Source organism: Podarcis liolepis, assembly GCF_965112155.1.
Source record: "Podarcis liolepis genome assembly, chromosome: 1".
Taxonomy (NCBI): Eukaryota; Metazoa; Chordata; class Lepidosauria; order Squamata; family Lacertidae; genus Podarcis; species Podarcis liolepis.
In genome coordinates this window covers 3,961,997-3,989,450 of record NC_139554.1, presented here as the reverse complement: position 1 = coordinate 3,989,450, position 27,454 = coordinate 3,961,997, and the positions used below count along the sequence as shown (strand labels likewise).

The 27,454-nt window shown below is 48.3% G+C and overlaps 1 protein-coding gene across 1 annotated transcript in view; it reads left to right on the top strand.

The window, feature by feature from the left end:
• PYGL (glycogen phosphorylase L) overlaps window positions 1–27,454 on the top strand; it is a 60,769-nt gene that overhangs the window by 11,397 nt on the left and 21,918 nt on the right. The window contains exons 3-11 of the mRNA XM_083514772.1: window positions 1,292–1,393; window positions 3,650–3,728; window positions 6,317–6,420; window positions 11,172–11,303; window positions 11,791–11,902; window positions 14,559–14,641; window positions 19,035–19,178; window positions 21,886–21,978; window positions 26,327–26,473. Coding sequence (XP_083370898.1) covers window positions 1,292–1,393; window positions 3,650–3,728; window positions 6,317–6,420; window positions 11,172–11,303; window positions 11,791–11,902; window positions 14,559–14,641; window positions 19,035–19,178; window positions 21,886–21,978; window positions 26,327–26,473 — 996 coding nt within the window. The remainder of the gene's footprint in view (window positions 1–1,291; window positions 1,394–3,649; window positions 3,729–6,316; window positions 6,421–11,171; window positions 11,304–11,790; window positions 11,903–14,558; window positions 14,642–19,034; window positions 19,179–21,885; window positions 21,979–26,326; window positions 26,474–27,454) is intronic.

The window sequence follows — 27,454 nt, the reverse complement described above, 5'->3', positions numbered from 1 at the left end:
CAAAGGAAAGATTGGACTCTGATTAATAGAACACACACGAGGCTTGACCAGCAAGACTCTGGGAGGAGTGCCAATAATAATTCCTCTCCACCCCTCGGCCCAGGTCGTTTTATTCACAAAATAACTTTTTACACAGTGTTTGTAAGAACCAATCAGATTTCCTCTGAGCATTTCAAAAACCCCACGTGGGACAAAGTCAAAAGTTAAAACTGTTGTTGTTTAGTCGTGTCCGACTCCTCGTGACCCCCTGGACCAGAGCACGCCAGGCACTCCTGCCTTCCAGTGCCTCCCGCACTTTGGTCAAACTCATGCTGGTAGCTTCAAGAACACTGTCCAACCATCTCATCCTCTGTCGTCCCCTTCTCCTTGTGCCCTCCATCTTTCCCAACATCAGGGTCTTTTCCAGGGAGTCTTCTCTTCTCATGAGGTGGCCAAAGTCTTGGAGCCTCAGCGTCAGGATCTGTCCTTCCAGTGAGCACTCAGGGCTGATTTCCTTCAGAATGGAGAGGTTGGATCTTCTTGCAGTCCGTGGGACTCTCAAGAGTTTCCTCCAGCATCATAATTCAAAAGCATCAATTCTTTGGCGATCAGCCTTCTTTATGGTCCAGCTCTCACTTCCACGCAGTGAAAAGACCATAGCTTTAACTATACGGACCTTTGTTGGCAAGGTCCAACTACAAAGAAACTATTTCCTACTTGAGCATGCATAGTAGTCCAGAGTAAATAAAATAGGAGTAAAAGGAGGAATAAAATTCATTCAGCAAAACCCCGGAGGTCATAAACAGGCATAAACAGGAGAGACAGGATGGCAGTATTTACCATCTCCTTGTGAACTCTCTTCCTGGCCCTTAAGATCTATCTAAAGATTAAACTACACCAAAGTAACCTACTTTGTACTGAGGATTGCCTGATGAAGCAACTGGCCTGTGTTTCAGAATGCTTATACGTGCCTGTCAGGTGTAGAGAAAGCAAATGGCAGAGGTGGAGAGGCTTGTGGGATTCGCTCAGAAACGATTGTCAATGAATCAAACCCAGTCACTGCAATTCTTTCATAGGCCTGTTCCATATTTCACAATTCCTCATAGCAATTCCACCTGACCCCCCACACTCTGGATATCTGCACCCCTACAGTTGAAAACTCGATATATCAAGAGTGCGTGTTCAGGATCACTTCCTAAGGGAAGGACTCTGCTCCCGCCTTTTATGCAGAGGACCCGGGGTTCAAACTCCAGCTTGCTTCTCCAATCCTGGCAAGTTGCAATAGAAATGACTATTTCTTCTTCCTTTCCAGAGAGTTTACTACCTTTCCCTGGAGTTCTACATGGGCCGGACTCTGCAGAACACCATGATAAACCTGGGATTGCAGAACGCCTGCGATGAGGCAATTTATCAGGTAAGGGGGGGGAAGGGGGGACTACTGCAATGCGCTCTACGTGGGACTACCTTTGAAGGTGACCCGGAAACTGCAACTACCCCAGAATGCAGCAGCCAGACTGGTGACTGGGAGCGGCCGCCGAGACCACATAACTCCAGTCTTGAAAGACCTACATTGGCTCCCAGCACATTTCCGAGCACAATTCAAAGTGTTGGTGCTGACCTTGAAAGCCCTAAATGACCTCAGTCCAGTATACCTGAAGGAGAGTCTCCACCCCCATCATTCAGCCCGGACACTGAGGTCCAGCGCCGAGGGCCTTCTGGCGGTTCCCTCCCTGTGAGAAGTGAGGTTACAGGGAACCAGGCAGAGGGCCTTCTCGGTAGTGGCGCCCACCCTGTGGGACGCCCTCCCAGCAGATGTCAAGGCAATAAACGACTATTTTATTTTTAAAAGATAACTGAAGGCAGCCCTTTTTAGGGAAGTTTTTAATGTCTGATTCTGTGTTGTTTTTAATACAGTCATACCTCGGGTTAAAGTTCATAGAATCATAGAATCATAGAGTTGGAAGAGACCACAAGGGCCATCGAGTCCAACCCCCTGCCAAGCAGGAAACACCATCAGAGCACTCCTGACATATGGTTGTCAAGCCTCTGCTTAAGGTTGAGTTGCTTCAGGTTGAGCGTTTTCAGGTTGTGCTCCGCGGCAACCTGGAAGTAACGGAACGCGTTACTTCCGGGTTTTGCCGCATGCGCAGACGCTCAAAATGATGTCATGCGCAGAAGTGGCGAATCGCGACCCGCAGACGCGGGTTGTGTTCTCTTCAGGATGCGAATGGGGATCTGGAATGGATCCCGTTTGTATCCAGAGGTACCACTGTAATAATAGGTTTGTGAGGGGAATAAAATTTATTATTATTATTATTATTATTATTATTATTATTATTATTATTGGCAGCAGCAGCCACCAATCTGACTGAGTTGTCCTAGCCACTCTGGGCAGCTTCTAACAAATTAAAACACAGTATAACGTCAGACGTTGAAAACTTCCCTATACAGAGCTGCCTTCAAATGTCTTCTAAAAGTCAGTTAGTTGTTTATTTCCTTGACATCTGACAGGTGGGCATTCCACAGGGCTAGCGCCACTACCAAGAAGACCCTCTGCCTGGTTCCCAGTAGCTTCACCTCTCACATTGAGGTAACTGCCAGAAGGCCCTTGGAGCTGGACCTCATTGTCCAGACTTCATTTCTTTGGCAAATGAGCCAGTATGGGAAGCGATTCCAGAAAGCAGGTAGCTTGGACGCTCCTGCCTTGGAGCGGAAAGGGTGCCGGATTTGGGAGACAAGGGTTTGACTCCCCACACTGGCAGACGAAAGTTGCATCTCAAATGTCAGGCCGTCTTTAACATGGGCTGGCGCAGATGTAAGCTTCTGAAGTTGGTTCTTGTTCCCAGGTCAGAATCGAGAGGAGAAAGAGTAATTTGAAACCACTGAGAAGTGAAATAAATTTATCTCCTTACGGATCTGGTCATGGGATGGAGTCGAGGAAGTCTGAGCCTCTTCCTAGAAGTTCCTGGTTTTGCAAATCCGTTGGCAAGTCGGATCTGCCTCTGAACACCCATTCACACAATGTTTCCCCCCTTGCGTGCGCACACAGATGCGATTCCCCTTCACCTTTAAAAAATAAAACTAATCCTGAAAGCGACAGCTGGTAGTACAAGACTCTGAAAACTTACAGGCGCCAGGCGGGGGAACTTGGCTGAATTTCCCAGAGGCTTGGTTGCCTCCTTTTTGCCGTTAGATTTATTTCCGTTAATGGCCCAGGGCTGATCTAAACGGTGCCTAAATCACTTGCACCCTCCCAGAACAAATTGTGCAGTTGTGTTGTGTAACAGGCCTCATCCTGCCTGCTGCAAAAAACGTCTGATTTTGACAGTTGGGCCACCTTCCGTTCCCATTTTTGCAGGGGTGTGTGTATTGTGGGGCTTCACTGATGCTTGAAACACAACTCTTGGGAGCGTTTTGCACAGAGGCAGCGTGGTTTAGTGGTTAGAGTTTTGGACCGGGACCTGGGAGACCCAGGTTCAAATCTGCCACTTGGGGATGAAGCTCATTGTTTGTGACCTTAGGGGCAATCGCTACCTCTCAGCCTGAGCTACCTTGCAAGGTGGTTGTGGGGATTAAATGAGATGGGAGAGGGGAAACCGTGTGCGCTGCACCTTGGAGTAAAATGTGGGCTATAACTGAAATAAACAAATCTCTATATGTGGCTCTTTAGCTGGGGCTGGACATAGAAGAACTGGAGGAGATTGAAGAAGATGCTGGCCTGGGGAACGGAGGCCTTGGCAGACTTGCAGGTAAGTGAGGAATCATAGAAGTTGTAGAGTTGGAAGGGACCCCCAGCGGTCATCTAGTCCAACCCCCTGCAATGCAGGAATGTTAGCTGAAAGAATCCCTGAGACTTTGACATCCAAGCTCCATTGAAAGCATTATGCTACCACTTTAAGCAGTCAGGAACCCACCCCCCCCCAGGAATTCTGGGAACTGTAGTTCATTAAGGGTGCTGAGAGATTCATATTCCCCTTGGAGAGCCACTGTTCCCAGGGTTCCCTCTTCAGAGGGATTGATTGCTAAACCACTCTGGGAATTATAGTTCCGGGAGGGGCATACAAGTTTCCTAACACCTCTCAGCGGCCTCCACAAACTACAGTTTCTAGAATTATTTGAGGGGAGCCGTGATAGTTTGAAGTGGTATTGTGGTGCTTTCAATGTGTGTTGTGAACATGGACAGCCCGTAACTTCTCAGAACTCATCTCTGCTTCAGCTAGTGAGCGCCTTGAAGCCCGGGTTCAAATGAGAAGACACGGGTGTGAATCACGAGGCCATTTCCAATCGTGCATAGGAAACTAATCTGAGCAAAAATGAACCGTCTCTCTTGGTTCAGAAACACCAGATTTTCTTGGCGCCAGTTCACAAGGACTCCGTTAATTTATGAAACAATATTTATTTATTTTATATGTTTCATAAAATTTATATTTAGGGGGGGCCTCAAAGCGGTTCCCAAAAAATATAAAACAATAAGATGATAACTTTTTGAAAAATCAAAACCATAGTTTAAAACATGCAAAAAGTTCAAGCCACAATAGACTAAAATAAATTAAAATTCCTACAAGTTTTCTGAACATTTGAGTAAGGTAAGGTAAAGGGGCCCCTGACCATTAGGTCCAGTCGTGACCGACTGGGGTTGCGGCGCTCATCTTGCTTTATTGGCCGAGGGAGCCGGCGTTTATCCGCAGACAGCTTCCGGGTCATGTGGCCAGCATGGCTAAGCCGCTTCTGGCGAACCAGAGCAGCGCACGGAAACGCCGTTTACCTTCCCGTCGGAGCGGTACCTATTTATCTACTTGCACTTTGACGTGCTTTCGAACTGCTAGGTGTGCAGGAGCAGGGACCGAGCAATGGGAGCTCACCCCATCGTGGGGATTCGAACCGCCGACCTTCTGATCGGCAAGCCCTCGGCTCTGTGGTTTAACCCACAGCGCCACCCGCGTCCCTTAAACATTTGAGTAGGCCTGTCTAAATAAGAATGTCTTCACTGAAAAAAATACAGCGAAGGGGGCTGCAGGATATCAGTAGGCAGGGAGTTTTCAGGGAGTTCTGAAGTGTTGATGCTTCCACACTGAATGACCAGGTTCTTAAAATGAATTGGGAATATTATGTGGCACCTATAAAATGCCAATTCCGTTGATCGAAGCAGTCGAGTGGGCACATATGGGGTAGGCGATCTCGTGAGTAAACTGGTCCCAAGCTGTTAAGGGCTTTATATGCTAATCGCAACACTGAGATGCTTTCAGAAGATCTGTGTGCAGAGATCTGTTCCCCAACCTGGTGCCTTTGGTCATGATTGGACTGCACTCTCATCAGAGCTGCGCTGGTCTTGGCTGCTGTAGCGGATCATGGGCTGAGCATATCTCTGGGGCTGCGCCAGTCATCTTTCCCTGTGGCTACATCATTCGGTGGAGCCATCCCTGTACAGAAATTGGTGGGGTAGAGGGTTCCTGTAGGCCACATGGTGAAGCCAGATTTCCTGCATCTCCAGAATCCCAACGCCAGTTTCATTATTGATCCCTTTTAAGAGCAGCTTATACCTGCAGAACGGACACGGGTGGCGCTATGGGTGACGGCGTTTTTGTGCGCTGCTCTGGTTCACCAGAAGCGGCTTAGTCATGCTGGCCACATGACCCGGAAGCTGTACGTCGGCTCCCTCTGCCAATAAAGCGAAATGAGCGCTGCAACCCCAGAGTCGGCCACGACTGGACCTAATGGTCAGGGGTCCCTTTACCTTTATACCTGCAGAGAAGGTAAAAAAAGCTCTTGAACTCTGCTCATAGCTGTCAACTTTCAGGTTTGAAAAGAAGGGATCAGCAGCCTCACCTGTCCCAGGGACAGTCTACAATCCGGGAAGCAGCGGGAAACGGTGCTGGAATAAGGGAATTTCCCACAAAAAAGGGAAGGTTGACAGCTATGACTGTACTGGGTTGTGGTACCACTGCGCCTCTTGGGCTTGCTGATTGGAAGGTTGGCAGTTCAAATCCGCACAACGGGGTGAGCTTCCATTGCTCTGGCCCAGCTCCTGCCAACCTAGCAGTTCAAAAGCACACCAGTGCAAGTAGATAAATAGGTACCGCTCCGGCGGGAAGGTAAACGGTGTTTCTGTGCGTTCTGGTTTCTGTCACTGTGTCCCATTGCGGCAGAAGCGGTTTAGTTATGCTGGCCACATGACCCAGAAAGCTGTCTGTGGACAAACGCCGGCTCCCTCTGCCTGAAAGCGAGATGAGCGCCACAACCCCACAGTCGCCGTTCACTGGACTAAGCCGTCCACGGGTCCTTTACCTTTACCTTTTTGTGGTTGGAACTGAGCCCATCCCTGCCTCTCCTTCCACAGCCTGCTTCCTCGATTCGATGGCCACCCTTGGGCTCGCAGCCTACGGTTATGGGATCCGCTATGAGTACGGCATATTCAACCAGAAGATCAGAGATGGATGGCAGGTAACCTCGAAACCTAAATGTGTATGATATGAAGCACGGCACAGTTTCTACCACTGTGTTGTGCAAGAGAAGACAGCCTGCACTGCTACGGGTGAAGGAAGTGCGCAATATATTTTATTGTGTGTACGTATCTTGGAGTTTGGGGACGCAGGTGGCGCTTTGGGTTAAACCACAGAGCCTAGGACTTGCCGATCAGAAGGTTGGCGGTTCGAATCCCCGCGATGGGGTGAGCTCCCGCTGCTCGGTCCCTGCTCCTGCCAACCTAGCAGTTCGAAAGCACATCAAAGTGCAAGTAGATAAATAGGTACCGCTCCAGTGGGAAGGTAAACAGCGTTTCCATGCGCTGCTCTGGTTTGCCAGAAGCGGCTTAGTCATGCTGGCCACATGACCCGGAAGCTGTACGCCGGCTCCCTCGGCCAGTAAGGCGAGATGAGCGTTTTTACTCACAAGCTTCCTAGCTTGCATTGTGGCAAAATGCATTCATGAGCTTTGCGCATAAGTGGGCATGGGTGCGCATGAGCCATCCCCAGCCCGGCATGTTCCAGAAGTTTTGGATTCTGGCTCCTGTCAGTCTTAGCTAACATGGCTGAGTTATAAAATCATCATCATCATCATCATAAATTTTATTTATACCCCACCCTCCCCGGCCAGAGCCGGGCTCAGGGCGGCTAACACCAGTATAAGTACAGTAAAAACATAATAGGAAAAAAGCCAATTTAAAATACAGGTTAAAAAGCAATTTAAAATGCAGCCTCATTTTAAAAGTAGCCCACAGATCAAAATCATAAGGGGAGGGAAACCTAAGGGTCAGACTGAGTCCAGACCAAAGGCCAGGCGGAACAGCTCCATCTTGCAGGCCCTGCGGAAAGATGTCAAGTCCCGCAGGGCCCTGGTCTCTTGGGACAGAGCGTTCCACCAAGTCGGGGCCAGGGCTGAAAAGGCCCTGGCCCTAGTTGAGACCAATCTAAGCACCTCGCGACTTGGGACCTCCAAAATGTTGTCATTTGTGGACCTTAAGGTCCTCCATGGGGCATACCAGGAGAGGCGGTCCCGTAGGTACGTGGGTCCTAGGCCGCGTAGGGCTTTAAAGGTCAAAACCAGCACCTTAAACCTGACCCTGTACTCCACTGGGAGCCAGAGCAGTTGGTAAAGCACTGGGTGAATGTGATCCTGTGGCGAGAACCCTGTAAGGAGCCTCGCCGCGGCATTCTGCACCCTCTGGAGTTTCTGGGTCAGCTTCAAGGGCAGCCCCGCGTAGAGCGAATTGCAATCATCAAGCCTGGAGGTGACTGTCTCATGGATCACTGTGGCAAGGTCGGGGCGAGAGAGGTTAGGGACCAGCTGCTTAATACGACGGAGATGGAAAAATGCCACCTTTGCTGTGGCTGCAACCACAGACCCAGAAGGGACCCCAAGGGTCATCCAGTCCAGCCCCCTGCAACGCAGGAATATGCAGCTGTACCTTATATGCAGCTGAAACCTTCAAGCAGGATTCGAACACGAGAGCCCTCTCCCCTCCTGCGGTCTCCAGCAGCTGCTGTTCAGAGACATTTACTGCCTCTGACCGTGGACGCAAAGCCTAGCCATTGTGGCTAGTGGCCACCAACCACCCTCTCCTCTTCCCTGAATTCGTCTAATCCTCTCTTAAAGCCATTCAAGTTGGTGGCCATCACTTTCTCCTGTGGCAATGAGTTCCATAGTTCAACGATGTGCTGCATGAAGGACTTTTATCTGCCCTGAATCTTCCAATGTTCACCTGCTTCTACCGTCAACTTCTACCGTGTCGCAGCTTAATCGTCTCTTTTCTAAGATCAAAAGTCCCGAATGCTGAAACCTTTCCCTTGATAATTTTGGTCTCCCTTTCCTGAAAAACCTTCCCAACCTCTATGTCATCCTTTTTAGGCTGTGAACTCTGTGTGTGTTTGTGTGTGTGTGTGTGTGTGTGTGTGTGTGTGTGTGTGTGTGTGTGTTTGGTAAATAGTTGTGGGGCGCCCTCCTGTTTCTTTCAAAGGCTTCCAGGGAGTAGGCTGGGACAATGATTAACAGAATAATCTGGCAAACGGTAACTGGAGTTCAGGGAGATCACAGACTAGATGTGCATAGGCTAATTTACCTTGGATTGATAAGAGCGACTAGGTCCCTGGGCTAGGTCTCAAGGGGGGGGGGCAGAGAGGAGAGAGGGGCCCATTGCATCACCTCCAAACACGCTCAAGGGAATCTTCGGTGCAAAGGGCAATCAGCTCTCATTGGGCCCCAGGACAGAGGAAAGAGCTCTTTAGGTGTAAATTTCTGCCTTTTCATGTGCTGGGAAGTCCCAGCAAGTTCAGGGATCTGAGCCAACTTCGGCAGGATTTTGGCGCACGGTTACGCCCTTCCGGGAGGCTCTGTGACGCCCTGAGCAATGTGTATAACAGGGTTCAGGAAAAGCCTTCAATGACTTCAGCTCTGGCCAGCAGAAGGAGAGAGCTCCAGGTTCTTCTGTAATAATAATAATAATAATAATAATAATAATAATAATAATAATAATAATAATACAGTGGTGCCTCGCAAGACGAAAAGAATCCGTTCTGTGATTCTCTTCGTCTAGCGGTTTTTTTGTCTTGCGAAGCAAGCCCATTGACGGATTAGCAGATTAGCGCTATTAGCAGCTTTTAGCGGCTTTTAGCGGCTTATCGGATCAGCTGATAAGCGGCTTAGCGGCTTAGAAAAAGGGGGGGAGGGAAAAAACCCGCAGGAACTCGCAAGACATTTTCGTCTTGCGAAGCAAGCCCATAGGAGATTCGTTTTGCGAAGCACCTCCAAAACGGAAAACTCTTTTGTCTAGCGAGTTTTCCGTCTTGCGAGGCATTCGTCTTGCGGGGCACCACTGTAATTATTATTATTATTATTATTATTATTATTATTATTATTAATTTATTTATTTATACAGCTAACAACAAATTTTAAAGAATTATAAAAACAGCATAAAATACAGTATAAAAACATGAACAACAATAAAATTCAAAAACTAATTAGATAATCCCCAGGGCTAGCTGGCTGAATTGGTCCTACTTGGGCCAGCGAGGAGGCCAGGGGAGAATTAGCTGTGGGGTCTCAGAGCGGGTAATCTTCATAAAAGGGAGGGGGAGGGAAGAGAAGGGAAATAAAAGATCAGGCTGAATTCATATTAAAGGCCGGGCGGAATAGCTCTGTCTTACAGGCCCGATGGAAGGAGGTTAAATCCTGAAGGGCTCTGGTCTCCTGGGACAGAGCATGCCACCAGGTTGGAGCCATCACTGAGAAGGCCCTGGCCCTGGTGGAGGATAATCTAACTTCCTTAGGGCCTGGGACCTCTAAACTATGGTTATTCATGGACCTTAAGGTCCTCTGCGGGGCAGACTAGGAGAGGCAGTCCCGTAGATACGAGGTTTGTTGAGGTTTTAGTGCTGTGAGCCACTCTTATCTTGCACTCAAGTTGCATATGCGCATAGAATAAAACCCACTATCCTAAAGATGCTACAGTTTCCGCTAACCCTCATTCCAAGGAAACAAAACCTTGGGGAGCACCTGCAACCTCTTGCATGCTTCACTTTCGCTTCCCACCCACCCCTTTCACCCTTCGCATAGCACCCCATCCATAGCTGTCAACTTACAGATTTGAAAATAAGGGATCAGCAGCCAAAATAAGGGATTTTCCAGGCACAGGTATGTTCGACTTCTGAGCCCCTCCAAGCCAAAGGCAGAAAGCCCAGCCAGCAGCCAAACGAAGCCTCAAGCGGTGGTTCCCACAGCGCAGCAACCCGGCAAAGGGGATGCAGCAAGGAAAACCACCATCACCTCTCCGCTGGGAAGCGCTGAGCAAAGGCGAGTCCCCAGGCAAGGCGGCCGATTTGATTGGCACAAGGCATGCAAGCTCCACCCCCCCAGTCGTTCTTAGACTCCTTATTGGTGAGCAACGCAGCCAAGCAACCCAGTTGGAGCCTCCCTCCTCCCTGGCCGGCAGGGAGGGAGGGAGAGGAGCTGCTTCCTTTGAAACCCAGGAAATTTAAGGGACATCATCAATAAGGGACAGCAGCGGGACACAGCGCTGGGACAAGGGACTTTCCCGCCAAATAAGGGACGGTTGACAGCTATGACCCCACCCCTTAGGGTCTTCTGTTCTCCTAGTCACCCTCTGCTTATGGGCAAAAGCTGTGTGTATGAATGAGACCGGGTCTCAACTGTTTACCAGCATTGCCAAACATGTAGTCCTCGGTTCCTTGCCAATTCCCCCCCCCTTTTTTTTACATACTTGTTGTACAAATTGCTAGAAAACTAGAGTTTTAAGGCGGTGGTGAAGATGAATGAAGAATAGGTTGGTCTGCCTTAAAGAACTCCAAGCAAAACCAAATCAGCAGGGAGTCTTTTTCATGAAACTTGTCTTGCGATAGTTACTAACCTGCTAGTTTTAAAGGGAAGGTGGAATATATTTTGGGAGGATAAGAATGGCGGTCATGATTTCAAAAATGCTTGATTATTCACATGTTGTTATCAATCCTCTTACTGTATAAAATGTTATGAGAACATTTCTTTAAACTCCAAGCTTAACCAAACACTGGACGTGAATTTGGGGGTCATATAACACTAACTATAAAGGAGTCCGTTCCATATGTGTTTTCGTGCATAACTGTTCCTCTGTACTGTATTGTCATTTCTGTGAATGACACTGATTGTGACATGGTATTGTCTGGTTCCTCCTTCTCATGCTCATCCTGACAGTTTTCTCATTCTAGGTGGAGGAAGCTGACGATTGGCTAAGACACGGGAACCCCTGGGAGAAAGCCCGGCCAGAATACATGCTTCCCATTCATTTTTATGGAAGGGTGGAGCACACCCAGACCGGCGTGAGATGGATCGACACCCAGGTACTGGGAGAGGGGGCACCTCCAGGGTCTTGCTTGTGGGGAGGGAGGAAGTTCAACTCCCCACAGCCAATAAGATTACTGGGTGGTCTTGTTTGCCTCACCCAGTAGGGAAGGGAGATAGATTGGATTCTGTTTCCGTTTTAATGGGAAACAACCTGATTCGCACTTCTTGAACCAATACAGTGGTACCTTGATTCCCAAACGCTGAAAACCCAGAAGTAAGTGTTCTGACTTTTAAAAAAATAAAATACAAATGGAGAAATGAGAAAATGGCACGTTTGATCAATTAGATGGCCTTGGTTGGGCTCACCTCCAGAATCTGCTTCCTATGATAGGGGGGGCCCTGCAAGATGTTGACCCCTCCTATGAAGGAGCACCTGTGTCTGAAAGGATGGGGGCAGTAGTGGTGGGGGGTCCCTTGGCCAGCCCCTCCCTGAGAGGGCACCATGGAACACAGCTGATGCCCCTGGGCCTTTTCTCTCCCCAGGTGGTCCTGGCTTTGCCCTACGACACCCCAATTCCTGGCTACATGAACAACACGGTCAACACCATGAGATTGTGGTCAGCTCGGGCTCCCAACGATTTCAACCTCCGCGACTGTAAGCGTTTTTGTTCTGTTTGCAAGAATATTTATATACTGCTTTTCTTAAAACCATATACAGTGGTACCTCGGGTTACATACGCTTCAGATCACATACTGTCAGGGCTGCCGCCCAGTCCCAGCTCACATAGGACCAAGTCAGCCAGCGTTCAGTTTCAAAGAGTCTTTATTGGATTACAGGTTCCATTTCCAAACTGCAATGTGCAGCCCTACTTCTTCTAGGTCAGAACGACGAAGACCCGTCTGAGTCCCCGCCTCTAGCGCACCAGCTTAATACCCTAGCCTTGCTCCACCTCCTGCGCCTTTCCTTCCGTCTCTGGGTCCTTCTGCCCCCCTGGGTCTCTCCCTTCCTACTCTCTTCTGACGCAGACCCCCCTGACCCTTCCGCCTCCTTGCGGCGGGCTTTGGGACCCGGCTCACTCTCTGGGCTGCTGACTGCGCCAGCTTCCGCTACATTTGAACTTGGCGCGCGCGCCCAACTCTCCACTTTCCTCTTGATCGTTTCCTCGCTCCCCGAGGTGGGCGTGACTACTCCTGACTCATGCCCTCCCTCCTTCTGAAAGTCTCCGGAGCCCGATATCTGGTCCCCTTTCTCCCCGCTGCTCCCGGCTGGGCACGTGGGTCCCGATCTCCAACTGCTGCTTTCTGATCCCTCTCTGGACCCTTCTTCCTGGGGTGTCCCCCTGCTCTCCCCCCTTGCTCTGGCTGCTGGCGCTCCCTTCTGGGAATCCTCGGACTCGCTAGACAGGCTCAGTGATCTCGGGTCGTCATCCCCACTCATCCTTCCTTCGTATTCCTCCCCCTCGCTCTCTGTCTCCTCCCTTCTCTGCGTCTCTGCTCCTGAACCCCTGACACATACGCTTCAGGTTACAGACTCTGCTAACCCAGAAATGGTGCCTCAGGTTAAGAACTTTGCTTCAGGATGAGAACAGAAATTGGGCTCCGGCGGCGCGGCGGCAGCAGGAGGCTCCATTAGCTGAAGTGGTGCTTCAGGTTAAGAACAGTTTCAAGTTAAGAACAGACCTCCGGAACGAATTAAGTACTTAACCCAAGGTACCACTGTACAGTCATACCTCATGTTACATTTGCTTCATGATACGTTTTTTCAGGTTGCGTCCCGCGGTGACCTGGAAGCACCAGAAGCACTAAATTGCACTTTGCGCATATGCACAAGTGCCAAATCACTCCGCGCACCTGTGCAGATACTGCGCTTCAGGTTGTGGGCTTTTCATGTTGCGAACGGGCCTCTGGAACGGATCCCGTTTGCAACCAGAGGTACCACTGTACAACAATTATACACAAAACTGGGCAATACACAAAGCATATACAAGAAGTTAAAATCAGAAATCAACTAGGAGCTATTCTTAATTGCCTGCGTAGGCCTGGAAAGTGTGGGAATGTTGAGAGTAGCAGGAGAGGATATATTGATTATTAATATCCTTCCTAACTTGCACCAGCAAGTTTCTTTATATAGCAGAGTTACATTCCCCTTCTTATTCAGCAGAAAGCTGGTTGCAAACTCATGTGAGCCTGTTAAGACAACAAGCAATTCAATCTGGCTTGCCCAGGTTGAGATATGTTCTATTGTTCCTGGTAAGTCACATTTGATACCTCCTAAAAGAATAAAGACACAACAGTCTTATTCATAAGTAACAAAAAGTAGTTTTACTCGTGATCAGGCAGAGCAATGTGTGATCCCTGAAGGCAGGCTTTCGGCTTAAAGTTACAAATATGTACAGGTTTACCCCATATGGGAGATAACCTGGGGGACTGCTGGCCACCAGAACAGTCCAGGTGAATCAGGAAGTTCGCGGGATGAAAAAGAAGATGAAGAGAGGGAGGTGGTTGCGTGACTTGGCCTTTTACCAGGTCTAGAAAGGTCACACCCACCTACTAGTCACATGCAAGGAAGGATGTTCCAGCCAGGTGTAACAGGAAGTTCAACTGACTGGACCAACATTCCCTGCATGGCCACTCTAGCAAAACAAGGAATGTTGTACTTGACTGCTCCCAGTGGATTACATCCCACAGAAAGGTTTTCAGCAGGTGTTTAAAAGGTGGCCCAGAAGGCTGAAGTTCTAGTGGGAGAGAGTTCCACAGGGCTGTTGGCGCTAAAGGTTCGGTTTTCTGTTGTTGTCAAACGAGCCTCAGCAATTTGGGGAATGACCAGCCACACTGCTGCCAATCTCACTCATCGAGCTGGGATGTTTGAGATAGGGGTAAATTGCCTCTTTTTTGGCTGTAGTCACAGAGTGTCTAGAAATAGCCACCTTCTTTCCTTTCCCTTTTCACTGTCTTGCTCTGCCTAGCTGTTGTCAGATAGCTGATTGGAACATTCTCATTAGCCTCCTCCTTGCTCCCCACCCCACTGCCGGCCACATCTCTGACCAACTGGTTCCTGGATTCACTTTTCAAAGAAGTCAGCTGTTGGGCCACAGTTGAATTTCTATAACATTTTGGCCGCCTTTCAGCCGGCTGAGGTTTTAATCACCAAATGCTTCCAAGAAAATTGTCACCGTTACAAAGGACTAGAAACTTGAGGTGGATGGATGGGAGGGGAACAAGAAGGAAGCTGAGACTGCACGCTCCCTGCCACACACCATGTATTTCTTAAGTTGACAGCTTGTTTTTTCCTCCCCAAACCTTTTTCCTAGTCAACGTTGGCGATTACATTCAGGCTGTGTTGGACAGAAACTTGGCCGAGAACATTTCCCGCGTCCTTTACCCGAATGATAACGTAAGTCCCTGGGTGCAGAAATGCAGCCTTCTTCTTGCAGATGTGTGAGAGGGGTTGCTTGGGAGAGAGGGAGGGAGAGTGTCAGCCTTTCAGAACCAAACAAGGAAATGATTTGAACCTTCTTGCAGGCTCATAACGCTGGATGCATGAGGCGTCCTCATAAAAGATCTGGGAATGGGCTTTGTCACCGAGCTCTTGGCTGTGAGTCTGCCTCAAGCAGGCTTCAAAATATGTTCATCTGGAGTGTTCTGTAAGAGCAGCTCTCAGTGCCAGACCTCCAACTCTCACCTCTCCCACAAAAGCTGCAATTTAATTCCCTGTGTCTTTAGCTGCAGACAGGAACAGGTCTTCACTAAAGCATCATCTGTCTCTTGTTCCCGATTGTGCTTTGGGCTTCAATTGGTCTTCTCCAACCTGGTGCTCTCCAGATGTTTTGGGACTGGTGGGCATTGTGATCTGCAACATCTGGAGGGCACTGGACTGGAGAAGGTTGCCTTACACGAATGTGCCTGGTGTTCACCCCATCTTTGCACACCCCGGTTTAGTCGGTTACTTCTGCAAATATCACATAAACCATAAGTTGCTGCCGCATCAAACTCTGGTTTGTGCCATCCCACCAAACCAGGATTGCAAAGCATGTATTAGGTAAAGGTAAAGGGACCCCTGGCCATTAGGTCCAGTCGTGGACGACTCTTGGGTTGCGGCGCTCATCTCGCTTTATTGGCCAAGGGAGCCGGCGTACAGCTTCCGGGTCATGTGGCCAGCATGACTAAGCCGCTTCTGGAGAACCAGAGCAGCGCACGGAAACGCCATTTACCTTCCTGCTGGAGCGGTACCTATTTATCTACTTGCACTTTGACGTGCTTTCGAACTGCTAGGTTGGCAGGAGCAGGGACCGAGCAACGGGAGCTCACCCCGTCACGGGGATTCGAACCACCGACCTTCTGATCAGCAAGTCCTAGGCTCTGTGGTTTAACCCACAGCACCACCCGCGTCCCTACAGCATGTGTTATATAGTAATAATAATAATAATAATAATAATAATATATTATTTATACCCCACCCATCTGGCTGGGTTTCTCCAGCAACTCTGGGCAGCTTCCAACAAAATATTAAAATACAATAGTCTGTTAAACATTAAAAGCTTCCCTAAACAGGGCTGTAGGACGGTGGTTCGAATCCCCTCAACGGGGTGAGCTCCCGTTGCTCAGTCCCTGCTCCTGCCAACCTAGCAGTTTGAAAGCACGTCAAAGTGCAAGTAGATAAATAGGTACCACTCCAGCGGGAAGGTAAACGGCATTTCTGTGCGCTGCTCTGGTTCGCCAGAAGCGGCTTAGTCCTGCTGGCCACATGACCCAGAAGCTGTATGCGGACAAACGCCGGCTCCCTCGGCCTATAGAGCAAGATGAGCGCGCAACCCTAGAGTTGGTCACAACTGGACCTAATGGTCAGGGGTCCCTTTACCTTTACATTCTGCATGGACTGGTTGCATGGCAACATGGGCAAATGGTTTTAGATACCTATCAGGTCCATCAATTACCATATAACTTATATTCAACACAAAAAACAGCGACAATTTGTTGTTGCCAAAGGACAGCTGGACATATCAAGGGCCCCATTACCTTCAGTAGCTTAGGGCCTCATCAAACCTAAATCCAGCCCTGGATGTGACCATGAGGACTGGAAACAAAACACTCAAACTCTCAAACAGCAAATACTTAATGGGAAATACAGTAGTTACTGGCTTGCTGTAAGAGGAGGGTGCCGGGTTGTTTTTTGGGGTCCTTTGTTTGCGAATGTTTTCCTGTTGCTTTCTCAGCCCTTGCGCTGTTTCAGGCATTTGACATTGTCTTGTTCACCCCTCGCTGCCGCAGCCGGCACACCTGGTGAGGAGAGCTCTGTGTAGATCTGTAACTTTGGCGTGGCAGATTCGTTGGCATCGCTCCCTGACCACCTCAACCTTCGCCTGTGACGTATTTCTGTGCTTCTCCCTGCTTTTGAATTCTCACCGAGGTGGCAAACCTGTCTCCAGATCGTCCCCCTGAATGTGGAGGGAGCGTTGCGGGGTGGGATCCTCCTCCAAATCTTAAAAGTCCTTGCCTTTAGATAGCTAGCCTCTCAAGGAAAGGGAATCTTACCCTCGCTGTTATGCTATTTGTCGACATGGAAGGGTGTGTGTGTGTGTGTGTTTATATGGAGGAGTATCTGAAATGTTTACTGCCTACACAGGTTTACTGCCTCTGTGAGAACGAGCCTAGAATTCCTTTTTGTGTCTTGATTTTTCACGCCTGTGTCATTGCTTAGCCTAGCTTCTTTGCTGTTAATGGGGGAGGGGGGGATCTGATGGAAATAATACTGAGGTTTTTTTCTTTAGACTTCCAAATACTCTTAGGGCAGTCATGTGTGATCCCACTTAACTATACTGCTTAGGCCTGAGAATGATTTGGGACGGTCAAACTGCCAGTGGCGTAGCGTGGGTTGTCAGCACCCGGGGCAAGGCAAGTAATTTGCACCCCCTAACCCTAACCCCCAGATGTTGCACCTGGTGCGGCCGGCCCCCCCTGCACCCCCCACGCTACGCCACTGCAAACTGCTTCACTTCCCATTGGTAATAGCCTGTAACTCCTTGCTAAAACCCAGCAACTTTTCACGCCACAAATGTTCAGGGTGGGATTCTGCATAGTTTTGTTATAATAGCCCCCAGTGTGGTAGCATCGGGGAAGTATCACAGATTAACTAATAAAGCAGAATAAATCTGCCATTGACCCACTATTATTGTGTTAATATGACCATTGTAAAGCACTAAAGCAGGCATGTCTAACCAGTCAATCGCGATCTACTGGTTCATGGTCGATCCTTGTTGATCATGGGATCCTGGTTGATCACCAGCCAGAAAGGGGGAAAAAACAGGGGAAAAACCTCAAAAACTTTGATGACGCCTCCCCCCCAAAAAACTCAACAACTCTGTGCAATCCTGGATAGATCAGTGCCAGTTTTTTCATACTGGGAGTAGATCAGTCTCTTGGGAGTTGGACGTGCCTCTCTTTCCATGAATTTGGAATATTCTTTTTAGATTGGGGGGGGAGGAGGTTGAATCAGGATTTCTAGGGACTGGAAATCCAAATTTCATTTCTTTCAACAGCGTTCACCAGGAGCACACAGTTGCTTACCTTGTGGCAACAGCAATTCTTTCCTTAAAAAATAATTTTAAAAAATCAGGCAACTAGGTTTGAAAATTGAAACCGATTCATTGGCTGTTAGATTGTGCTAGATCCCTGCAATGCCTTAACTAGTGCCAGAACACTTAAGCCTGCCTCCGTTCAACGAATCTCTCGCATTTCAAAATTGCAGTCCACACCTTGGGGGTCAGGATATGGAGTGAAGTGGCCAACTTCTCTATGCGAAACCCAAAATTTTTGCTCAGTCCCTCATTTAATTTCCTCAGAAGATTTTTAGATTTAAAAAAAAATAAAATTCTAGTCTGCTTCATACAGTTTGTGTTCATCATTTCAACAACTGTTTCAGCTCTAGTTATCCCCTTGAGGCTAAATTCTACAAGTGCCATGGCAATACAGACTTAACACTTTTGTTATGCAGTTAAAGAGATGGTTGACTAGTAAAGTTTAATTCTGGGTTCCCTCTGATTCCAAAGACCCTTCTTTTGCATCTCATCACCAAACTTCTTTTGGTTATCAGCCCATCTCAAATATTATTATTATTATTTATTTCATTTCTATACTGCTTTATATTTTTAAGAAAAATCTCAAAGCAGTTTACAGCATATTAAAACACCAATAAAACAATCCGGAATCAAACATGTCTGAAGAAAGTCAAATGTGGCGTATGCAGTCAAAGCAACATAATTAACAGAAAACTAAAATATTATCTTAAAGATTTCGAAATAAAACATTGCAGAGGAGGTCAGGTGCGGAATACATATTTAACACAAACAAAGTTAACCCAAAAAACACAAAAACTTAAACGTTTCAAAAAAAAGAAAGAAAGCAAAAATGAAAACCATTGGTAAGTGAAGTCAAATATAAAATATCTCGTCCATCCCCAAAATTCCCTTTGGATTAGTCACGGAATAGTAAAGGTTAAAGTGCTTTGGGAAATGAAAGGTATATTTTTTAACATTTCTACAGTCATTTTTGTACACAAAGTGATTTGCAGTCCTCTCCCCAAAGCCGCCCTGTGCAATGAATTCACAGTTGCTCCCATTTTACTCCCCAGCTGTGATGGGAGTTGTAGGCCAAACATCTGGAAGGGGGGGGACACCAGTTTATGGCAAAGGCTGCACTAGGACACGCCACACTGTTCAACAGATAAGCACCTTGCCTGGTGTGTCTTATTATCAATGTTCCCAATGGGATGTTCCTCTCCATCTTTGCAGTTTTTCGAAGGAAAAGAGCTGCGCTTGAAGCAAGAATACTTTGTGGTCGCTGCCACCCTGCAGGACATCATCCGGCGGTTCAAAGCCTCCAAATTTGGGAGCACCGAAAGCGTCCGAACGGCTTTTGATTCCTTTCCAGACCAGGTATTTTTGTGTTTGCACGTGTGTGTGTGTTGGCTTTCACACAAAAATCATCTTCTTCTTTGGCGATCCCTCGTAGCCAAGTAAGATTGTCTTCCATGAACACGGTTTTAACAATGAGTCCGTAAGTGACTGTGGAGGCCAATTCTGGATCCACACGTCCTTCCACAGTGGGGACATTGGTTTCCGGGCGGGAGTTGATCACGGTGAGGGTTTGCCAAGCGTGCCTTCCTCTTAGCACGTTTCTCCCTTGCGTCCTGAGTTCGAGTGTCTTCAAAGTCCATGACACCTTTGGTAAAGGCTGTTCACCAGTTGGAGCGCTCGCAGGCAAGTGTTCCAAGTTATTGGTGTTTATACAGTGAAACCTCAGGTTGCGGACAATATCCGTGACGGAGGCACATTCGCAACCCACAGCGTTAGTAACCTGCAGTGCTGTGTCTGCGCACACACGTGATGTGATTTTGTGCTTCTGCGCATGCATGAAGTGCAATTTCATGCTTCTGCATGAGCAGCAAAACCCAAAACTAACCCTTTCCGGTACTTCCGGGTTTCCCGCGGTCCACAACCTGAAAACACGTAACCCGAAGCGTTTGTAACCCGAGGTACCACTGTACTACATTTTTTTAAAAATTGCCTTGAGCGAGTCTGTAAACCTCTTTTGGTGACCATCAGCATTACGCTTTCCATTTTTAAGTTCAGAATAGAGTAGTTGCTTTGGAAGACGATCATTAGGCATCCGCACAACAATGACCAGTTTGCAACGGTGAGGATGTGAAATTCAATAGGACATCTCTCCTTCATCTGGTTGTGAAATATGCACAGCCGCGGGGCCACGTGGAGCCAGGATTCTGCCCCAGAACATATCTAGCAAGGGTTTTAGCTCTGGAAGATGTAGTCATGCAGGCTGCGTACACGACATAGAATTGTAGAGCCCGAAGAGTCCAACCCCTGCAGTGCAGGGATTTAAAGCCCCTGGCTTCCCCCAAAGATCCCTGTAGTTTACCTCTCACAGAGCCACAGTTCCCAGCACCCTTAAGGTAAAGGTAAAGGGACCCCTGACCATTAGGTCCAGTCGTGACCGACTCTGGGGTTGCGGCGCTCATCTCGCTTTATTGGCTGAGGGAGCCGGCGTACAGCTTCCGGGTCATGTGGCCAGCATGACGAAGCCTCTTCTGGCGAAACAGAGCAGCGCACAGAAACGCCATTTACCTTCCCGCCGGAGCAGTACCTATTGATCTACTTGCACTTTGACATGCTTTCAAACTGCTAGGTGGGCAGGAGTAGGGACCAAGCAACGGGAGCTCACCCCGTCGCGGGGATTCGAACTGCCAACCTTCTGATCAGCAAGTCCTAGGCTCTGTGGTTTAACCCACAGCGCCACCCGCATCCCTCCCAGCACCCTTAGCACACCTCAGTTCCCAGGATGCATTTGGGGGAAGCCAGGTTCTTTTAAGGTGCTTTAAATTTGTGGTATGTATGCAGCCGTATTTACATAATTCATTATATACATCTGCACTGAAACGACTCGCATAAAAACCAAACAGTCTTAGTACTGTAGTACAGTCACAATACATTTAAAAGTATGGTGTCACTTCATCATAACACTATATCAAAATCAGCAATTAACTCACCTCAAAATTTTTAGCGAGCATAAAGCTCCCCAACAGCTCATGTAACAATATCCAGACATTGTTACAGCTCATGTAACAATATCACATCAGTAGCTACGGAGGGGGAGGTAGTCATCTAACTCCTGATGACAAATATATGTCATTGAATTCAACTCAGTATTGATCCAGAGTAGATTCCAGCACAGGCATAGGCAAACTCGGCCATCCAGATGTTTAGGGTCTACAACTCCCATCATCCCTATCTAACAGGACCAGTGGTCAGGGATGATGGGAGTTGTAGTCCCACGACATCTGGAGGGCCGAGTTTGCCTATGCCTGCTCCAACGTATAGTTAGCAGAATAAAAACTTAAACATGTTGCAGAATTCCCCAAAAATAGACCAGACGCAATTGTATTTCATCCAGCAGAGCTTTACTGCTACTGAAGGCAAATTAGCATAATTAGTCACAATGCATTCAGGGTTGGCATTTTCCATCAGAAATCTAGTTGCAGCAGATTTAACTTAAACTTACAATAACTTATAATAAGTCTAAAACCTTAACACTATAGCGTACTATGTACAGAACACCACACCAGAAGGAAGGGAGACAGAAAGAGAAAGTAAAACCCAGGGTCCTTCTGGCCTTATTTTAAAAAATAAAAATGGGCAATTGGCTCCCAAATGCTAGTGCAGGAAATATCACTGTATGTTGAGGTAAGAGATAAGAGAACCAGTTTAAACCAGTTGTACTCCGCTTCTCTGAAGGTATAACCCAAACATCATGAACCTTCTGCTTGTTTCTTTCACGCAGAGAAGCTTCCAGAACCCTCTTGAATTTATTAGAATAGGAAAGACCCATCAGAACAATACTTTCTGCACTAAGAAATGCAAACTGACAATATAGTAGTGATGATTTCCTCTGGACGTGTTCAGAGCAGCAAGAACCATTCTGTGCACAGCTGGGAGGAGGGGGCAGAAAAAGCCAGGAATGAGTTCTGTCCGAGGTAGACTTTAACCTCCAGCATCTCTCCTCTTAGAAGCTAACCAGCCAATTTGGGGGTCCAAATTAATTCTTCCGTTCTTCCTTCTACATTTGCAGGTTGCCATCCAGCTGAACGACACACATCCTGCCATGGCCATCCCCGAGCTGATGAGAGTGTTTCTGGACATTGAAAGACTGCCATGGGACAAGGTTTGGAACCGTCTTCCATGTCGCTCCTGTTTCTTTCCAGGGATCAAGGGCTGGAGCCTGGTTGCTGGATCAGGCCAATCTGGTCCAGCACCCTGTTTTAATAGTGGCCACCAGGTGCCTCTTGGGGAGCCTCAAGAGCAGAACCTGAACTCAGCACCACCCTCCACGCTTGCAAGGCCAGCTAAGTAGAGCAAGGGTCTGATAGTTCTACGGCAGGCAGAGCCAAACTTGACCCTCCAGCTGTTTTGGGACTACAATTCCCATCATCCCTGACCACTGGTCCTGTTAGCTAGGGATGATGGGAGTTGTAGTCCCAAAACAGCTGGAGGGCCAATTTCGGCCATGCCTCTTCTACGGTAACTTCGTGTTTTCATCTGAATGATGCAACTGTACGTTTGGCACAAAATTAAAAGACGCCTGCTTCTTGGGAGAAAAGCAATGACAAACCTAGACAGCATCTTAAAAAGCAGAGACATCACCTTGCCAACAAAGGTCCGTATAATTAAAGCTATGGTTTTCCCAGTCGTGATGTATGGAAGTGAGAGCTGGACCATAAAGAAGGATGATCGGCGAAGAATTGATGCTTTTGAATTATGGTGCTGGGGGAGACTCTTGAGAGACCCATGGACTGCAAGAAGATCAAACCTCTCCATTCTGAAGAAAATCAGCCCTGAGTGCTCACTGGAAGGACAGATCCTGAAGCTGAGGCTCCAATACCTTGGCCACCTCATGAGAAGAGAAGACTCCCTGGAAAAGACCCTGATGTTGGGAAAGATTGAGGGCACAAGGAGAAGGGGACGACAGAGGATGAGATGGTTGGACAGTGTTCTTGAAGCTACCAGCATGAGTTTGACCAAACTGCGGGAGGCAGTGGAAGACAGGAGTGCCTGGCGTGCTCTGGTCCGTGGGGTCACGAAGTGTCGGACACGACTAAACGACTAAACAACAACAAGGTTTTGCAATTCCCCACGTAGTAGCACCATTCAACTGCACCCCCGTAATCAGATCTTCTCGCAAAATAATGACTTCCTGGGCGAATAATATGTGGTAAGGGAAGGGTGCCACCAAGTTGAGGTCTTTCACAATGGCTCCACCTGCTGGTCGCTGGTGGTAGGGAATTGTAGAATCGTACAGTTGGAAGGGACCCTAAGAGTCATCTAGTCTATCCGGTGCCGGATTTACATATAAGCTAAATGAATGCATATATAGGACAATAGACGCTGTGTGCTTAGCAGAAGCTTTCGGTGTCCTGTGAACCTTACACCAAGCAGAACTAAAAACGTGTCGCTTATCTCTAACTGTAAGCAAGAGTTGTTGTTGTTGTTTAGTCGTTTAGTCGTGTCAGACTCTTTGTGACCCCCTGGACCAGAGCACGCCAGGCACTCCTGTCTTCCACTGCCTCCCGCAGTTTGGTCAGACTCATGCTGGTAGCTTCGAGAACACTGTCCCACCATCTGGTCCTCTGTCGTCCCCTTCTCCTTGTGCCCTCCATCTTTCCCAACATCAGGGTCTTTTCCAGGGAGTCTTCTCTTCTCCTGAGGTGGCCAAAGTCTTGGAGCCTCAGCTTCAGGATCTGTCCTTCCAGTGAGCACTCAGGGCTGATTTCTTTCAGAATGGAGAGGTTGGATCTTCTTGCAGTCCATGGGACTCTCCAGAGTCTCCTCCAGCACCAGAATTCAAAAGCATCCATTCTTTGGCGATCAGCCTTCTTTATGGTCCAGCTCTCACTTCCATACATCACTACTGGGAAAACCATAGTATGTGACTCAGAGGTGTGGGTTCGAGTCCCCACATTGGGTGAAAGATTCCCACATTGCAGGGGGTTGGGCTAGATGACCCTAATGGTCCCTTCCAACTCTTCAGTCTTTTGATTCTAAGATGGTCACATATACTGGGAAATTGATGTTGCCACCACCAGGAGGTTTATCAGTTATCTGGAGAAGAACAACCTGTAAGGATGGAAATATTTCTGTCTATCTCTGCCAAAGTTCGAATAGTACTTTCCTTTTTGTTCTATTTTGGTTTTTTTTAAATAAGACATGCTAGTACTCAAATATTGATAATTGCTGTGGGTTCCTGCACAGAATAGCTACCATGGACAGCTAAAAAAAGAGGCATTGGTGTTACGACCTGGTTTGGAACTGGACTGCTAAGTTTTCAACAACAACCTCGCCGTGTGTGTCAAGGGAATGTATGCAAGGATGTGAGGATAAGCAACTGTGAGCCTGGCTCAAAGTAATTTATTACTTATACCCTGCCCATCTGGCTGAGTTTCTCCAGCCACTCTGGGTGGCTCCCAATCGAGTGTTAAAAACAATACAGCAATATATGGGTCAATAACCAGACCAAAAGTAAAAGTTCAAAAGCTTTATTATTTCCTAACCAAAATTTTGCACAACTAGGCCGTCCTCTCCCTTAACAGAGAGTTAGCCTTCAGAAAGGGAAAGGGGAATCAGACAGAAGGAGTTGTTGTGGCTAATCAGATTCACCCTAATCCACAGACAGGTGTTCCTCCTTGAGGGTTCCCCCTGTGTCCTTCTCTGTCTGGGCGCACAGAAAGAGAGAGAGACAGAGAGAGAGGTTTTTAGAGAGATATGGGCTGTAGAATGAAGCCCTCTCCCCCAGGAATCAGAGCGCCATTAGCATTATTCATTGCTGCAGATCCAGGCTGTAGGGGTCAAAGTGTCTCTCGTACAGTCCTCTTTGCGTGCATGGGGACATAGGTCCAGCAAAGTTCAGACTGCTGGCCTCGCTGCTCCACCTTCAACTCCAAACCTCCTATCTCCCTGCCCTACCAGCTTCTTTGTTTTCAGCCTCTGCAAGCAAAAGCCATGCAAACATACACACAAACCCATTCTTTCTGCTATGCGGTCGCTAAGCAGTTCCCAGGACTCCTTATCTTCAAGGTTGGAACAAACTGGTAGTGAGCTGCAATCGCCATCTATTATGGTAGCTTTTCAGTCTATCCGAGTTCCTTTCAAAGGAAAGGGTAGAACAGAATTAAGAGGCATAGTTTTAAAAGCATCGTATGTAGTAAAGCGGGGTACGTACCGTATTGGCCCGAATATAAGCCACACTTATTTTTTTCAAATTCCCATCTGGCACAGTTGCCCTCCAGAGAGCAGCCCAGGAACATGGGGCAATGGTGCCCATCCCAGCTCCCAAGCCTCCCCGAAGCCACCAAATTTTAAAGGTGCTGCTTATTTGCAGGTGGGGCTTATATTCGGGCCAATAGGTATGTCATAAATGTCTCAAGCGAGCATTGGCTTACTAGGTTGCCAAATGCACAAGTTAGCCACGGTGCTTCTGCTTCATTCAAGTTGCCAACTTGCTAGAACCATGTTTAAATAATACAGGGTGCCTTTTAACCTTGACACTGGCACTCTGTTCCAGTGAACGCTGTCACATACAAAAAAAGCCCTGAGTTCAGGTTTCCCCTTTTTAATTTACCTAAAATAGGTATTTTATCCCCCATCGGGGACTGAACCTATGACCTTCTCAATGCAAAGCAGATACTCTGCCACGGAGCTTGTTAACAGAGAAATCTGAGGGCTGCCTTGGACAAGAAAACAAGGACCCCAGACAGGAATACCAGAGCAAAACAGCAGCCAGTCGGCTTGGTCTTTATTGAAGACTGTCGTGACAGGACTCTCACCTGCCACCAGGTGGAACAAGATGGAAGCCCCGAACAAAAGAGCCCTCAAACTTTTGTTAGCTGCTAATCCCCATGCCCCCCCAAACTACATCACTCATACATCACGGTTACATCATGAAAGGGGAGGTCTGGTGGCAGTAATCTGAGCATCCTGGACCCTGCCCCATGGTTCTCCTTGCCCTCCACCAAACACCTATCAAGTGGAACAAAAGAGATCTTTACATTTCCCTGTTTTCCAGCCAAGTTAATCACACCCTCTTGTCCTCATCTGGGTTTGTTATTTCTGGAATGGCTACCTGTCTGGCACTCAGGTATCAGGATGCCAGGGATTATTACTCAGGCAGAGGGGCTGCTGAATAGCTGAGCTCACATGTCTAGATGAATTTCTGAAGTTTTCCTAGTGAGCCGGTACATAGATACTTTTATCAGTGAATTCTTACATTTGGTATCGTGCAGCAAAGGCCCTTTGAATAGATAGGAAGAAACTGTGATGAAGTGTTTTGTGGGGACAAATCACAAAAGTCACAAAAGCGATTGTGCTGGTTTTGGTAGTGGGCTGCAGGTGCATGGTATCTGCTGGAGGGGCAAACCCCCCCCCCAACCTATACATAAATTCCTGCAACAGCTACTTCAGCCTTCTGCTTCCTTTCCTTGCCCTGCTCACTGTCCTTCTCTCACTCTCACAAATCCTAGGCCTGGGACATCACCACGCGGACTTTCGCCTACACGAACCACACGGTTCTCCCCGAAGCCCTTGAGCGCTGGCCGGTGGAGCTGGTGGAGAAACTTCTGCCGAGACACCTGCAGATCATCTATGAAATCAACCAGAGACACCTGGACGTAAGCAGGGCTGTGTCGCGGTGGTTCCCGCTTCTGCTTTTCAAGCCCAGTGCCGTGATTTGGGGGGCAGCGGAATTGATTTCCCAGAGAGCCATTTAATGGTGCAGATGTTTTTGCCCTGCTTGCCTAGGGCAGAGCTCGCACGCCCCAGTGGCTCACTGGATTCCAGGATTGGCTTTGCTCTTGCCCACAGGGTGCCAGAGAGGAGTGCAAAAAGGGCTTGCCCTCCCTCCGATTTGGCTTCAGGCATCATCAGGTGTAACCAAGGAGAACAGAAGCCAAGTCGGAGTGAGGGCCATGCTTCCTGCCCTCACTCTAATGCAGGGGTCAGCAAGGTTTACCTGCCATGGGCCCCTTAACTCCCACGGAGATCGCGTGAGTGCGCATGAGCGCAGTTTCGGTGTCTGCACATGTGCAGACGCGATTTCCGGCACGGAGGAGGCATGCACGGCTTCCCATTGGCTAGAAGAAGAAGAAGAAGAAGAGTTTGGATTTGATATCCCGCCTTTCACTCCCTTTAAGGAGTCTCAAAGCGGCTAACATTCTCCTTTCCCTTCCTCCCCCACAACAAACACTCTGTGAGGTGAGTGGGGCTGAGAGACTTCAAAGAAGTGTGACTGGCCCAAGGTCACCCAGCAGCTGCATGTGGAGGAGCGGAGACATGAACCCGGTTCCCCAGATTACGTAACTACCGCTCTTAACCACTACACCACACTGGCTCTCAGCCAATGGGAGGCTGCCCAGCTTCGCGGAAGGCGGTCCCTGCTCCATTCCGCGCCGGTTTAGTGCGGTGCACGGGAGCCGGGCGGCGGGGGTCCCCGAGCTGGTGGCGGGGCTCCATGGGCTGGTTAAGCGACTCCCATGGGCTGCTTCCAGCCCCTGGGCCTTAGGTTGCCTATGCCCGCGCTAATACAACCTTTCCTCAACCTGGTGCCTTCCCGGTGTTTAAGACTACAACTCCCATCAGTACGAGTCAGTACA